The sequence below is a fragment of the Xenopus laevis genome, chromosome 2L, assembly GCF_017654675.1.
Source record: "Xenopus laevis strain J_2021 chromosome 2L, Xenopus_laevis_v10.1, whole genome shotgun sequence".
In the NCBI taxonomy this organism is placed as follows: Eukaryota; Metazoa; Chordata; class Amphibia; order Anura; family Pipidae; genus Xenopus; species Xenopus laevis.
In genome coordinates, this window is record NC_054373.1 from 164,544,882 (window position 1) to 164,560,956 (window position 16,075).

Here is a 16,075-nt window from a genome sequence, read left to right on the forward strand (position 1 = left end):
CTATTTCATGGTCTTCCCTCAAGGTTGGCTTTAGGCTGATTGGACCAATTGAGCCTTATTTTACCTTGCACCTACAGCAGCTCGGATAAGGAGCCAGGAACTTTTAGATCCTCCTCCACCTGCCTAGCCTGTCTCAAACCTGGTTGGCCAAGCCCATCCCCATCCCCAGTTGTCCCAGATTGCCCCAACCTGATCAGCCCACCCCCAACCCCAATTGGTAGCATTTACTTGGCCAGAGGGTGAGGCAGGCAGCCCTGGATCCCTGTGCCAGACAGCAAAACTTTGTCTAAGGGGCACTGCCAAAATGGTTCCAATTGAGCCCCATAGTTAGCCTGGCCCTGTATTTTCTTTTTCTGAATGGGAACGAATAGGCTAAATAGATAGAAGAATAGATTATAGTATGTAAATAAATTTGACTATTAAAATAAAGAGGTTGAGTAAGGAGAGGAGGAAAAACATTGGACAACTGGGCCTCTGGTCTAAGCTTCTCTGGTGGGCCCCTGGCATCCAAGTTTGACCCTGTATTCACATCAGGTCCTAAGAATCAAAGTACAATTCTAAATTTTTCTTGTAAAATGGGTCACACTTTAAAGCAAGGGTAATTGTTTTGAAAAATGTTTTAGCAATTTTTTGCTTGCATATTTAGTCATGTGACTTCAGCTCAGTCCAACAGTCCATATACATTCTTGTATATGGCAATGCAGTGGCCTAATGATTTGCTGGCTTAAGATAAGAGGAGGCATTAAGAATTTTTCAAGTGAAACCAATATGTTTTTTTTAGAATGCTAGTACCCCTTTAGGACATCCTCAGAATACATAAGTAGCTGATATGTACATAGTACATTGCATACTGAATAATATTCCATTTAATACTTTATTATCTTTGCCTTTTCAATCGTTGACTCTATATAAAGAAATAGCAGAGCCTAATGATTTCTGAGATTCTTCTTTTATCTTCTCTAGTGTGAGACGGGAAAGCCTCCTGGACAATGGCTTTTACATGGCAGAAAACAGAACACTGGTATCTGGGGACAGTCAACAAATAGGGAGTTTTTCATTAAACTCTGAACAAAATGACAATCAAGAACAACGTGAGAAACATTTAAATACTGTATTGTTTAATGTTGAATGAAGCTTTTACTCTGCACTCCTCACTTAGTGAAAGGGAGGATACATGGTTAAACATCATCCCCATAGACATGCAGTTAGCAGGACAAGATGAGGCCTTAGAGAGAAATTCATCTGATCTGGTTATTATTCATTTGAAATAAAAATACAATTGATTGTCTTTATAATACTTAAAACATGCTTTTTTCAAACTACAGAAATCAAATATGAAAACACAAGATGTTATGATGAAGAAGATCTGCATGTTCTAACGTTTGAAGACCTGCTGTGCTTTTCATATCAAGTCGCAAAGGGGATGGAGTTCCTCGAGTCAAAGCTTGTAAGTTTGCTTGTTTTTAAAAATGGTACAGTAAAATAATTATTGGTACAGTATAAGTCATTATTTATCAGAAGATCCATGCCATAGGTAACAGATTACTATGTCACAGATTGAAATTTCAGATGTGTCAGATGTGATATCCAATTAAATATGAACCAGTTTTCCTTTTCTGTATAATGGCATAAAGCTAAACAGTTCCCGACAAAATCCACTGTGCCGTGGAAGTTTGGAAAAGCTTTTCCCTTTGTGGATAAACAAAACGTTGTCAAGCAGCCATGTGACACTGGATAAGAATATGAATTTAACCAACAACTGAGCAAAAGTAGGGTTTGTGTTCCATGTATATTTCCAAAAATAGACATTAATGTCCATAGATAACAACTGCAGTAACATCCCTTGAGGGGCATAAATAGAAGGTGCAATCTTTTGAAAATCATTAAGATTAAACCATATTTATTTCACCAAAAAGCCAAATCACTACATATTGGCTTCCAAAATTGAAAAGTGATACCTTGTTGGTAAGTGAACCTCTGACCAGTGAAGTCCTTAGCAACCAGTAGTGATGGGCAAATTTGTGGCGTTTCGCTGAAAAATTCGTGAATTTCCCGCGAAACGGCACCGGCATCTCGTTTTTGATGCCGGCGTCTGGTATTAATGCCGGCGTCCATTTATTTTGACGGCGAATTTTCGCAACGGTCTTGCGGATTTATTCGCCGGCGGCGAATCGCGGGTATTCGGATAGAATTCGCCCTGGCGAATAAATACGCTCATCACTAGCAACCAGACTAATGTACTCTGTCATGGTCCCCAGGGCTGGTGTAAGAGAGAAAAAGGTATTTTCTTGGAAAGTCTTAAAAACCAAATAGAAAACTGAAAAATTGGACAAATCTTGCCCTCACTCTCCAATTAACCTGGCCCTAGGAGACTAAAAAGTCCCCCATACACGAGCAGATATAAAATGCCGACAGATTAAGTCGGCAGCTTATTGGGTAGTGTATGGGGCCCTCAGATGGGCTTCCCCAATCAATATCCAGCCAAAAATCAGGCAGATGGCGATTGGTTAGTTGATGAGGTCCATGATCCAACCACCTGTATTCTTCTCATTGGGATACGATAGTTGGGCCCTAGGGCCATGATTGGATCAGCCTGACATCGCCCACCACAAAGTGAGCAAATTAGGGAGAGATCCACTCATTAGGCAACGTCGCCAAACAAGCAGATCTCCCTATGTATGGCCAGCTTAAGGGCCATATAGGACTACCTGCCCAATAGATAACTGAGTCTCGGCCAGATATTGGTCAGACAGGTCATTGTTTTGGCCCCTAAGGACAGAGACACACGCTCAGATTCAGGGAGATTAGTCGCCCAGTGACAAATCTCCTCTTCTTTGGGGCAACTAATCTCCCCAAACTGCCTCCTGCTGGCTAGAATGTAAATTGTTGCGCTTCATTTTCCGAAGTCGCTCGAAGTTGCCTCACGAGGAAATTTCGGGCGGCTTCAGAAAACGAAGAGCTCCAACTGCCATTCCACCTGCGATTTAGATTCTAGACGGTAGGAGGCAGTTCAGGGAGATTAGTCGCCCCAAAGAAGAGGTCGTCGGGCGAATAAATCTCCCCGAATCTGAGCGTGTGCCTCGGCCCTTACATAGGCCAAGTAATCTGATTTGGAGGTGCCAATTTTCAAACAGCAATAAGGCTGTTCCAGTCCTATGTCTATGCTTCATTGAGCCTGGGATATACATTGTTTATGTTAGATTAGGCTCCACATCCACAGAATCCACTTTTCATGTTGGGACTTCAAGCTTTATCCCTTTTCATGCAACTATTGGGGGCCGATTCACTAACTTCGAGTGAAGGATTCGAAGTAAAAAAAACTTCGAATTTCGAAGTGTTTTTTGGGCTACTTCGACCATCGAATGGGCTACTTCGACCACAACTTCGACTTCGAATTGAAGGATTCGAACTAAAACTAAAAATCGTTCGACTATTCGACTATTCGATAAGAAAAAACTTCGACCCCCTAGTTCGCCATCTAAAAGCTACCGAAGTCAATGTTAGCCTATGGGGAAGGTCCCCATAGGCTTTCCTAAGTTTTTTTGGTCGAAGGATAATCCTTCAATCGTTGGATTAAAATCCTTCGAATTATTCCTTCGATCGAACTATTTGCGCTAAAATCCTTCGACTTCGATATTCGAAGTCGAAGGATTTTAATTCCCAGTCGAATATCGAGGGTTAATTAACCCTCGATATTCGACCCTTGGTGAATCGGCCCCTTAATCTGGAACTGTGCCTTCATCGATTCCTAAGAAATCTCTAGTACTATTGAACTAATATTGCTGCCATTTAACCTTATTGTGGAATGCGAGGAACCGGATAAATTCTGAAAAGGAATCATTTCCCTGATCAGTGTATTCACAGGGATCTCGCTGCAAGAAATATCCTGATAACCAATGGGAAAGTAGCCAAAATTTGTGACTTTGGACTTGCTAGAGATATTGAGAATGACTCGAACTATGTGGTCAAAGGCAATGTAAGTAACATTTTGTTATTGTAATCTGCTGTTTTGGGTTAGAGAATAGAGTTTGGACAGGAATAAGCAAAGATGTTGCTAAACTACAGATAACACCCCTGACAACTAGGTCATACCATGATATTGCCTTCACTGTCAATATAAATGTCCAAGTTGATCTTCCCTTTCACTCTCACACTTAACTGGAGATAATAACCTTATATTTCCATTTTAGGCTACTCAACGGCCAGGACATTATTCCTATATAGGCACCTGAGGGCCCTTGCATTGGGCAGCAGCTTTAGGGTGCTGTGTAAATAGGAGGTAGAGTTGGGGGGTATATGCAACATTGTAGAGTGTATGTATGACATCACACATTAACAGGAACTCACTTCATGCGTGGCCATGCTGATGACGTAACTTCCACGTCTAGGGGGCTCACCTGTCAGGGGGCCTATCGGCTCCCAGCGGGAGAGTCAGGACCAAGGAGGAAGCCTTTAGCGGTCAAAGTTCAGGTTCAAGGTACAGGCAAGGGTTAAGGCAAATACAAGGTCAAAGTCCAGGCAATGGTTCAAGGCAGACAGAATGGATCAGAATCAAGGTCCAGGCAGGGGTTCAAAAGTCCAGAATAACAATAATAAAGCACCCAGGAATGCTAATAAACAAATCCTATACTTGGGCAGCGTCTAGATGGCCAGGGCGCCCTTTTATTACGAATTTGGCGCCATTGGTGACATCACCGCGTCATCGCGCTGACGTCATTGTGTCGGCGCCGCTACCCACGTGGTGGCCATGGGCGCCGCCATTTTGGGAGCGACACCAGTGGGGAAGGGTGCGCCGCCCGGAGCTCCGGGCGGCGTTCCTGACATCACCTTAGTCCGGTGCCTAGGGCTGCATCCAACTTAATTACAGAACTGTCAATGGCTCATGCTACTGCATAATTTCATACTGCTATTAGGGTTAATTATAATTATTCAAATAACCTGCATCTCTAACTGTTTGCTTATGCTTTTCCTGTAGGCTCGATTGCCAGTCAAATGGATGGCACCAGAAAGCATATTTGAAGGCATATATACCATAAAAAGTGATGTGTGGTCCTATGGCATATTGCTCTGGGAGATCTTTTCTCTTGGTAAAAATGCTATAACGATGTAGATAAGTATGTGTATTTTAAAGGGTAACTGTCATGATACCAAAACCACTAACCTGTAGTAGGTGATTAATAACTCTGTTTAGAAAATATATCTATTATTTTTTCCTTATATTTATTATTTGTGAGTTCCCCAACCAAATATTTCTTTCCTGCATCAAACGATACACCCATGCTGCGAGTCACTGGCTGATGTCCCTAGGCTACTTCCAGCATGAAGTAGGGGTTTGTAATGACCAAGCGCCAAACCCTGTGGCAGTGGAGTAACTAGTTAACCCCTGTAAAAAGATCCTCATAGGGGCCCTGCACCCAGCAATTCCTGCCTGGCCATGGTGTCTGCTTCCTTTATAGTCACGCCACTGCCCTGTGGTTGAATTGATTGCAGCAGGAGCATCATGTTATATTGAGAGAGCAGACCACTAAACAATTCATTTAAAAAATTAAACCTATTTGGTATATACATTTAACCCCAGGGTTGGACTGGGCCGGCGGGACACCGGGAAAAAACCCGGTGGGCCCCGGTCCTTGTGGATGGGCCTGAGGTGTCTAATGTGTCTTTGCTGCTGGTGCAGGAAGCCTTGGGGGGGGGGGGTGCAGCAACCCCAGTGGGCCCCGAATCCGACCCCCTTTTAACCCTTTAACTGCCATTAACCCGTTGTATGCCAACAGTATATATTGAAATTGATGGAAATAAAACACCTAGCTGGGTGGCCCGGGAGCTAAACTTCTACTGCAGTTCTAGTGCCTGTTATTTTTTTACCTATGTGTGTTCCACTTTAGCAAAAGATTGTGACATTTTGTGTTTTTTACTTATTTACACTTAGTGGGTTATTTATTAAAATCTGAATGTTAAAATCTGGAAAAAAAATGTGAGTTTTTTTCACTAGAAAACCCACATTTTTAGAGGAAAAAAAATATATAATTTTTTTAAGATATACTGTATTATACCCTGAAACTGCAAAAAAAGCCAGAATCCAAAAATCAGCCATATCAGACCTGTCGAGGTACTGTATAAGTCAACAGGAGAGGCACCTATTTGAAGTTTTTGTGGTCTACGTTGTGTTTAGCCCAAAAATCCGACTTGAAAAATTCAAGCAATTCAGGGAAAAAAGCCCGAAACATTTGAGCAATTCGGGAAAAACCTGAAAAATTTGAGCGATTTGGGTTTTCTCTTGATTTTATTGAGTTTTTCTGTGATCCGATTAAATCTTGTTTTTTTTATTAATAAATAAGCTAAAATCAGGCATGAGAGTTCGGTTCTGTTTTTTTTTGTAATAAAACATGAGATAAATTCGGGTTTTTAGTAAATAACCCCCTTTATGTTGTTTCATTTGGATTTTAGTAAATAACCCCCTTAATGTTGTCTCATTTAACGGCAGGAATCAATCCCTATCCTGGGATTCAGGTTAATGCCCACTTCTACAAGCTCCTTCAGAGCGGATTTAAGATGGAACAGCCGTTTTATGCCACTGATGAGATGTGAGTATGTGCGCTTGCTAAAGGCCATAACTGCAGCAGCCATTCGCATAACATGGGAAATTTAGTGCTACCAAATCAGTGCTGTAAGGTGCCCGAAATAATACAGAAGCGCTAAAGCAATGTTATATGATGCCACTCTTCAATCTGGATCTGAAAAACTGTAATAACACATAAAATATGACCCTAACCCTCTAAGAAATGTGTTCAAACTTTCCATAACCTGCCAAATTTGTCAAATGGATATGGTATTTAGTGGGTGTGGTCACAAAATGGGTGTGATCAAAAAAATTTGCCTCTTTGCTGGAGGCAGAACGTTTTGTCCCTCATTGCATTTTTCAAATGTCAGGAAGTAGGGTTAATATGATTGGCGACATTTAAGGGCAGATTTATCAAGGGTCGAAGTGAAAATTCGAAGTAAAAAAATTAGAATTTCGAGCTATTTTTTGTGAACTTCAATTTAAATTTGAAAAAAAATGTGAAAATTTGAATATCGCAAATATGTACTGTCTCTTTAAAACTTCGACTTTGAACAACCTGCCGAATTGCTGTTTTAGCCCATGGAGGACCTCCTAGAACCTATATGAGTCAATTGGTGGACTTTGAAAAATCAAAGTTCTTTTTTTAAAATACTTTGAATCAAATTCGATCTTACTTCGATTCAAATGATCGAAAACAGCCTGTTCACCCACAAAAAAAACTCGGTTGGTCTTTTTTTTAAAAAAAACTCCCATTACTTAGAAATTCAACCCTTGATAAATCTGCCTCTAATAGGGGCAGATTTATCAAGGGTCGAATTTCAAATTCATGGGAGTTTTTTTTTTTTACACGAAATTTGATTATTCGGTTATATATTTAAAAAATTGAATATGTAAAAACGAATGTTACCAACCCGGAAACGTGAATTGAATTTCATGCAATCAAACTTGAATGTCTGGAAGGCTACAAATATCTTCAAATTGGTCACTGGACCTCTCCCATTGGCTTATACATGATTTTGGCAGGTTTTAGGTGGCGAATAGTCTAATTTGAATTCTTAAAGGGCCTGACTTTGATAAATCTCGAAAAATTTTATTCGAATTTTTAAAAAAAATTAGAATCGAGTTTGGATAATTCCCTAGTAAAATTTGACAGTTTTGACCATAAAAAAAAAATGAGAGAATTCGAATTTTCAGTTGGACCCTTAATAAATCTGCACCTTAATGACATAATGACAATGGAACAAGGAACAGTCAACAATAAAGTGTAATTGTTGCTATGTGCTGCGCCTTTATTTCCTCTGAAAAGACAGGGATTGAAACACTATTGACAACTGATATAAATGATTAGAGACAAATGGAAACATGTTGGAAGGGTTGCTCCTGTTGATCTGCGAATCTGACCCGTTTAGATTTACCCGTTCAACTGCAAGGGTGTAAAAAGTATTGATCGATTTACAATGAAATATTTTTAAAAAAATTGGAGGGGGGATCTCTGATTTCAGTGGAACAAGTATCAGTGGAGTTTAAAACAGAGCATGGTGCCACCTGCTGGACTTTTTATGTCCTGCCCAAATCTTACCCTGGATGGTTCACATAGTGGGCTGCATTGTGATCCTCAAGGTGGAATTATATGTGAATGATCTGATCTTTTGGTAACCTCCCCAAACACATTTTTACATGTATTGCCACCTTTAGTCACGGTCAACAAAGAGAGACAGAGGAGACGGAGGGAGGGGAAGGAGGGAGGGGAGAGTAATGGAGGGGTGAGGAGGGAGGGGACAGTGACGTAGGGAAGGGTGACAGGGGGAAGGAAGGGGAGTAAGACTGAGGGGGTTGGACTAGGGGTAGGCAGAAGAAGGTAGGTAGCTGCCCAGCGCCCCCTATCATTGCGCCCTAGACAGCTGCCTCTTTTGCCTACTACTAGTTCCGGCCCTGATATATATATATATATATATATATTTTTTTTTTAAAACGCACGCTCAGGATTTATAAAAAATTTAAGTACAGCTTTATTTGGCACATACTAATGTTTCGGCTGCTACTTTAGCCTTTTTCAAAGTACAAGAGAGTATATACATCCACCATATTAAATACCTGGTTTGGCACAATATATATATATCAGGTTTTATATATATATATATATATATATATATATATATATATATATATATATATATCCAGGATTTCGTTTGGGATTCGGACAAGATTTTGCCTTTTTCACCAGGATTCGCCGAATCGAAATGCAAGACATCACGTGACTTTTTGGCTCACAAACATGGAATTCAAAAATTTCTTAACAACACACTGGGGACGATTCACTAAGGTTCGAATATCGAGGGTTAATTAACCCTCGATATTCGACTGGGAATTAAAATCCTTCGACTTCGAATATCGAAGTCGAAGGATTAAGCACAGATAGTATGATCGAACGATCAAAGGATTATTCCTTCGATCGAACGATAAAATCCTTCGAATCGAACGATTCGAAGGATTTTAATCCAACGATCAAAGGAATATCCTTAGATCAAAAAAACTTAGGAAAGCCTATGGGGACCTTCCCCATAGGCTAACATTGAGTTGGGTAGGTTTTAGGTGGCGAACTAGGGGGTCGAAGTTTTTTTTAAAGAGACAGTACTTCGACTATCGAATGGTCGAATAGTCGAACGATTTTTAGTTCGAATCCTTAGATTCGTAGTCGAAGGTCGAAGTAGCCCAAAAAACACTTCAAAATTCGACGTTTTTTTACTTCGAATCCTTCACTCGAAGTTAGTGAATCGGCCCCACTGTGTGTGGGGTTCTCTTTCCCCCCTAATTTACATTTACAAATTAGGGTTTGGATCCAGTTTGGGATTTGACCGAATCTTTCACAAAGTATTCACGATTTCGGCTGAATCCTAAAATTGTGGATTTGGTGCATACCTAGTGTATATATAAGTCCAAAGTGACACAGGCACTCTTTTATAAACAGTAATGGTTTCTAAAACTTAATTGGCTTTTGCCAGAAAGCCCAGAATACGTGACAGGTGCACTTAGATACTTTTGTAACAATTTAAGATAAGCAACAAAACTATTTTAAGCAGGTCTCCTGGAGAAACTGTGACTTGCAGCTTAAAGGGCAATTCACCTTCATTAGCAAAACTGTGATAACACATAAAACCCACAGCGAAATGTGTTCAAACTGTCATAACCTGCCAAATTGTGTAAAATTAACATGGTAATTAGGGGGTAAAAACGGGTGTGGTCAAAAATATTTTTGCCCCTCTTTCTATTCCCGAAGAAAGTTAGTCCAGCACCCACTGTTTCATGAATAAAACGGCCTTTATTGGACCAAGGGCATTACAGCTGTAATGCCCTTGGTCCAATAAAGGCCGTTTTATTCATGAAACAGTGGGTGCTGGACTAACTTTCTTCGCTAATATTGCCAGTGGAAGGTGGCCACTGGAGGACGTGCACCCAGCCAAAGAAGTGAGTTGCAGTTGTGCTGACTACTAATCTGCCTCTTTCTATTCCCAAAATGTCGGGAGGTATGTGTATGTAAAAATATATATATATATATATATATATATATATATATATATATATATATATATATATATATATAAAATACCTTGTATTAATATCCTTATAAGCAGTAAGTTCTGATGTCATCAGTTATAAACAGTGAGTTCTGATGTCATTTCTGTCACATGACTCACTGAAACTTGTGTATTATAACAAATAAAATACCCCCAGTTACAAAATATGAGGATATTAGAAGTTACCTTCGGCCTCGTGTTTTTATATGGTCATGAAACTCCTCGGTAACTTATAATATCCTTATATTTTGCAAGAGGGGGTACTTTATTCACTATATACAGTATACACACAGAACATGAAATGGTATGATTGGGAGCAATGTGTGAGTTCCTTGGGGACAAAAACAAAGAGCAAAAGTACCCGCTCACAATCTTACTTTAGCTGTTACTTATATAAATTGTTTCAATACCTGTTAGTTAGAAAATTGCATATATTGCAGTGCTACGAATTCATTATATTATAAATAAGAATTAAAGGATAGAAATTAATTATAGATAAAGTGCAGTGCAAAGAATTGATTCAATTAAATTACAATTAAAAACCAATGGATGAATCCACCCACATTAAATCGATTAAAAATTGAGGCAATATTATATGATAAGTGATTATGGTAACTGTGTCCAAAATGGGACAACAATTAATTAATAAAGTGCTTTCCAGTGCTAATTCAATAATTCATTATAACTCAGGTAATTGATTATAAATTAATTGGAGTAACCGCATAAACTAGGATAAATATTAAAAAATAATACTCAGGTTCCTGAAATGAAATCGGAAAATGGAAAAGGAGAGAGGTGGAGTTGTCCCAAATCTACTACCTAATTCGTTTCTAATCCCTGGGACACCACAAAGACAAAGAAGGCAGAGTAACCGGGACTGTGGTCTCAATTGTTAAGATAAGCCCTAAACAGTGGCGAAACTACCGGGGGAGCAGGGGGTGCGAGCGGGCCAGGGCCTCGCACCCCCTTAGGGCCCCCCGGCAGCGCCATGCGCCACTGAAATTTGGGCCATGCGGAGGGGGGCGGGGCCCGGCTGCGCGTCACGCACCAGGGCCCGCCCCCTCTAGTTACGGTACTGGCCCTAAACTGTCAAGAGCTATAACGGCCTAAAAAACCACAAATCCACGGCCTCCTGTAAATTCAGTATTGCAAGGGAAGAGAATAAGTGAACCGAGTACTAAATGAAATATCCACCACCCCTTCCATTCCCATTTAACCCGATTTTTTAAAAAGCTTTTAAAAAGATTGAAGTCAACTAGATTCAAACGCCGATGCGCGTTTCGCTATACTGGCTTTGTCAAGGCGCAATAGTTCCTTGGGGACATCAGCCCATGACTAAGCTTTCTATTACATGTATTGAATGTTGACTCAGTGACATGAACTTTATTTTCATTATTTTTTTTCTGCCTTCTTTATTTTAAGATCTGTTTTTCCCCCCACAGATATTTCCTGATGCAGTCCTGCTGGGCGTTTGATTCTAGGAAAAGACTGTCTTTCCCACAGCTTGTTTCCTTTTTGGGATATCAGATTTCAAATATGGAAGCTCTGGTATGTCAAAATGCACTGGGAAGTATAATGGGTTTTTTTTGGGGGGGGGGAGGTGGCAGCACTAAGAACAATACCGCCAGAGCGAATTGGGTACAACTGCATTTTATTACTGCCTGGGGAACGTGAGCAAAGAGCCAAAGTCCGTATTCAGGGCCGGCCCGAGGTTAAGTATAGCCATTTATAGAACACTGAGTCGGCACAGTTACAAAAACCAATGAATGGCTATTTCTGTGCAAGCTTACGGGATAATATGCACAGCGGGCTGCACACTAGTACAGTAATAGGAGACTTCTGGAAAGCTACAGAGCTGCCATGTTTCTTATTTGATCCTTCCTGCTTCTTCACTACAACAGCCAGAGACACTGTCTTGATACCCCCGAGGCTCCGCTAGCTAGCGTCCAGGTCTCTAAAGTCCATAATATGTTAGGGAATTTCTGGGATATCACCTGTATCGGTATGGGACCTGTTAACCAGAATGTTCGGGACAAGGGGTTTTCCTAATAATGGATCTTTCTGTAATTTGGATCTTCATACTTCGTGATGGGCAAAAGAAATACGCCAGGCACAAATTTGCGGCGAATTCCTGTGTTTCGCCACCGGCAAATAAATTCTCGAATCTCTCGTGAAAATTCGCCAGTGAAAATTAGTCTGCAGCAATTTCCGATTTTCCCGTTTTGCTCGATTGTACATGAAAACTTCCGAATTTCACGAATGTTTTGTGAAAACGTCCGAATTTCAAAAATTTTTCTGTGAAAACGGGCGAATTTCACAAATTTTTCGTGAACTTTCCGTTTCGGCGGTTTTTGCGAATTTTTCACTGTTTCACAACTAAAGACATGGCTTTTTTTTTCTTTATTCCACAATTAGGTATATCAGAACATGGACCAGCCTAACAGAAGAGATTCCTCCTGTCTGAAGCAGAGTTTCAAAGAGATGAACAGCCCTAGCCTTCTTGCCCAGGAGCCACTTATCTAGTGCAGGGGGTTTCACTTACCCTTCACATTGCTCAGTTGCAGGTAGAGGTTTCAATTGGACAAAAGGTTGAACTTGATAGACATTTGTGCTTTTTTTCAACCTCAGCTATTATATAATAATAACGAATCTCCTCCAGCCCTTATTGGGCTTTTTCTTCGAGCAGAAAGAAACAGATTGTTTATCTGCAAAGGAAGGATTTCTTCTACCTTGGGTTCCATATTGTATTTTCATCTTATATTTGCATTGCCCTAGTCTATGCATTACGGATATTTTTTATATGATGCCATTTAAATGGGAGGTATAGTCTATTTATAGATATAGATGGTCTCTTGTATTTATTTTCTCTCAAACATATGGATAGTATAAGGGCAACATTGGCCGACAGCAATGGTAACATTAGGGCATATGCCATGGAGGGGGCTCTTAAAGGGCATGTAAAAAAATAAAATCCCATTAATGAAAAAGAAACCTATCTCCAATATACTTTAATTAAAAAATGTCTACCGTTTTTTTATAAGAAACCTGACTTTATGCAGTGAAATTCTTCCTTCATTTACTGCTGTGGATAGGAATTGTCAGATGGTCCCTTACTGCTGAGCAGGGAAACAATCATACTTATGAACAGCAGGGGGAGCCCCCGCCTTACTTCCCAGCCATGCAGAACTCAAGCAGCTTTGTTTGTTTCCCTGAAAAGCAGTTGGCGACTGTGAAGAGATTTGTATTGGATTTTACTTTTGCCTTTACATCCCCTTTAGGGCTCTTACACGCGGCCGTTTTTTCCTGCGCTCCCTTGCATGTCGCTTTCTTTCGTTCTGCCGCAGGAGTAGATGCACTCAATTATTGTGAAGGGGGTTGTACTTACGTATGTAAGCAGCTAACGCAGGCGGGACGCAGCATGTTGCATTTCACCTGCGTTTGGCGCATACATATGTCTGTGTTAGTACAGCCCCCTTCACAATAATTGACTGCGTCTACTCCTGCGCTACCCTGCGGCTGAATGGAAGAAAGCGCCACGCAAGGGAGTTCAGGAAAAAAGGGCCGTGTGTAACAGCACTTACTGTTTCCAACTCCAGCTGCAGGGACAGAGATCATGGAGCCAGATTTAAACAGATAAACTGGGATTCTATTTGGAGGATTATTTTGCTGCAGCCACTGGTTCTGCTAAATTGGAGAAAGTTTGCATTAAACAATACAAAAACTATAAAATCCACATTAGATTACGTGACAACACAGGACCCTGTGCAGTCTGTATATTCTGATTATTAATCAGTCTTTCTGTATCGGCTTCTGGCAGATATTATTTGACTTGTGCTGTTTTGACAATGTATGACGATCCCTAAGCAGCCCAGACCACACTGAGCATGTGCACAGTCTTGGTCTTGTAAAGATGTTTAACAAAGTTACAAGATGGTGACCCCCTGTGGCCAACTTTGAAAGCATAAATTATTTCTTTGATTAGGCTTGTGGTGCAGTAAGTTCACGTTTATGTTTATATACAAAATACAGCATTTCTAGCCTTATTCTATTTTAGACTTTACTTCCCCTTTCATGTAACTCAGTAGAAAGAATGCAAACATTATGGCACTTCCAATATTTGTGCTTTTCATAAGTAAAAAGGGAAAATAAATGGAAGATAAACACTACTTATAAACAGTATATGTTTCCCATTTAAATTGCTTACAAATATATATATATAATGTATGTGTATATACAAATGATAATGAAAGCCAATGCGTGTCTGGCTATTAAGCAAATACTAAAGCTCTAGTACATTGGTGTTGTTTATGTTCTTTGTTTTTCGGTAGGCCCTGAAACATGTATGTATATTATTTTGGATATTTGTAATATTTCCCTGATGCTGCTTCCTGGGAATGTGTGGCCTTTATTATGTTTTTTAATATAAAATATAGAACTCACTGTTGTTTTATAGTTAGCCCATAAACTGATTTTTCATCAGAGTCGGACTGGGCCGTGGGACACCAGGAAAAAACCCAGTAGGCCTAGGCCCTCACCAGCCCAGGTCAGTGTCGGACTGGCCCACCGGGATACCAGGAAAACTCCCGGTGGGCCAAGGTGTCAGTGGGCCCTCCTGCTTCTAAACATTTGGCCTATATCATGGTCATTCTCTATTTCTTTATGGGAATAAAGAGGCTTAATAATGGAAGAATAGAGTATGGTATGTAGAGAAAAGAGACTAGGAGAATAAAGAGGTTGAGTGAGGAGAGGAGGTATAATAGTTTGGTGGGCCCTCAACCTAAGGTTTTCTGGTGGGCCCCTGGTATCCCAGTCCGACACTGGCCTAGGTCCACTCCACCCATCAATTGTCAGATTTAAGGAGAAGAATGGCATACGGGATGCAACGTCAACATAACACCACGTGTGGTGGGGGGTGGACATGGGTGGACCAGGGGGTCCTGGTGCCTTTAAAGGGCATGTAAAGGCAAAAAAAATAAAATCCCATTTTTACTTTCTTTAATGAAAAAGAAACCAATCTCCAATATACTTTAATTAAAAAATGTGTCCCGTTTTTATAAGAAACCTGACTGTATGCAGTGAAATTGTACCTTCATTTACTGCTGTGGATAGGAATTGTCAGATGGTCCCTAACTGCTGAGCAGGGAAACAATCATACTTATGAACAGCAGGGGGAGCCCCCGCCTTACTTCCCAGCCATGCAGAACTCTAGCAGCTTTGTTTATGATAATCCCTAAGCAGCCCAGACCACACTGAGCATGTGCACAGTCTTAGTCTTGCAAAGATGTTTAACAAAGTTACAAGATGGTGACCCCCTGTAGCCAACTTTGAAAGCATAAATTATTTGTTTGATTAGGCTTGTGGTGCAGTAAATTCATGTTTATGTTTAGTATACAAAATACAGCATTTCTAGCCTTATTCTATTTTAGCCTTTACATGCCCTTTAAGGAGGGCCTTTGGTTTCACAGCCCTGGTGGTTGCCCCCTAATGCCCCATCCGACACTGTATACTATACAACCAACTCCATCCTTACTCTTACTTGTGACATCCATACTATAAAAACTTTTGCCGCAGTATTGTTTTAGTTCAGCAGTGTATATGACTATATAACCGTCATGTATTCTTCCCTCTATTTTCTTTTACTTCTTATACAGAAGTGAGAAAATTGATACAAGGTCAAGTTGATTGCCCCATGGGGAGTTGTACTAGTACCCCCAGGTAACTTGGAGAGGCTTCAAATGGGTTTTTTGCCTTACTCTGGATCAACTAGCACAGTTAGGCAGGTTATATATATTTATATATATATATATATATATATATATATATATATATATATATATATATATATATATATATATATATATATATATATATATATATATATATATATATATATATATATATATATATATATATATATATATAATGTGATTTATTGTAG

General features: G+C 40.1%; 1 protein-coding gene across 3 annotated transcripts in view; it reads left to right on the plus strand.

Annotated features, from left to right (window-relative positions):
* LOC108707566 (receptor-type tyrosine-protein kinase FLT3) overlaps nucleotides 1-13,128 on the plus strand; it is a 66,142-nt gene extending 53,014 nt beyond the window's left edge. For all 3 annotated transcript variants that reach the window (XM_041582656.1, XM_041582657.1, XM_041582658.1), the window contains 7 exons: nucleotides 964-1,091; nucleotides 1,326-1,447; nucleotides 3,854-3,976; nucleotides 4,976-5,087; nucleotides 6,485-6,584; nucleotides 11,580-11,685; nucleotides 12,553-13,128. In XM_041582656.1, coding sequence (XP_041438590.1) covers nucleotides 964-1,091; nucleotides 1,326-1,447; nucleotides 3,854-3,976; nucleotides 4,976-5,087; nucleotides 6,485-6,584; nucleotides 11,580-11,685; nucleotides 12,553-12,660 — 799 coding nt within the window. In that variant the 3' untranslated portion in view covers nucleotides 12,661-13,128. The remainder of the gene's footprint in view (nucleotides 1-963; nucleotides 1,092-1,325; nucleotides 1,448-3,853; nucleotides 3,977-4,975; nucleotides 5,088-6,484; nucleotides 6,585-11,579; nucleotides 11,686-12,552) is intronic.
* The last annotated feature ends 2,947 nt before the right edge of the window (nucleotides 13,129-16,075 follow it).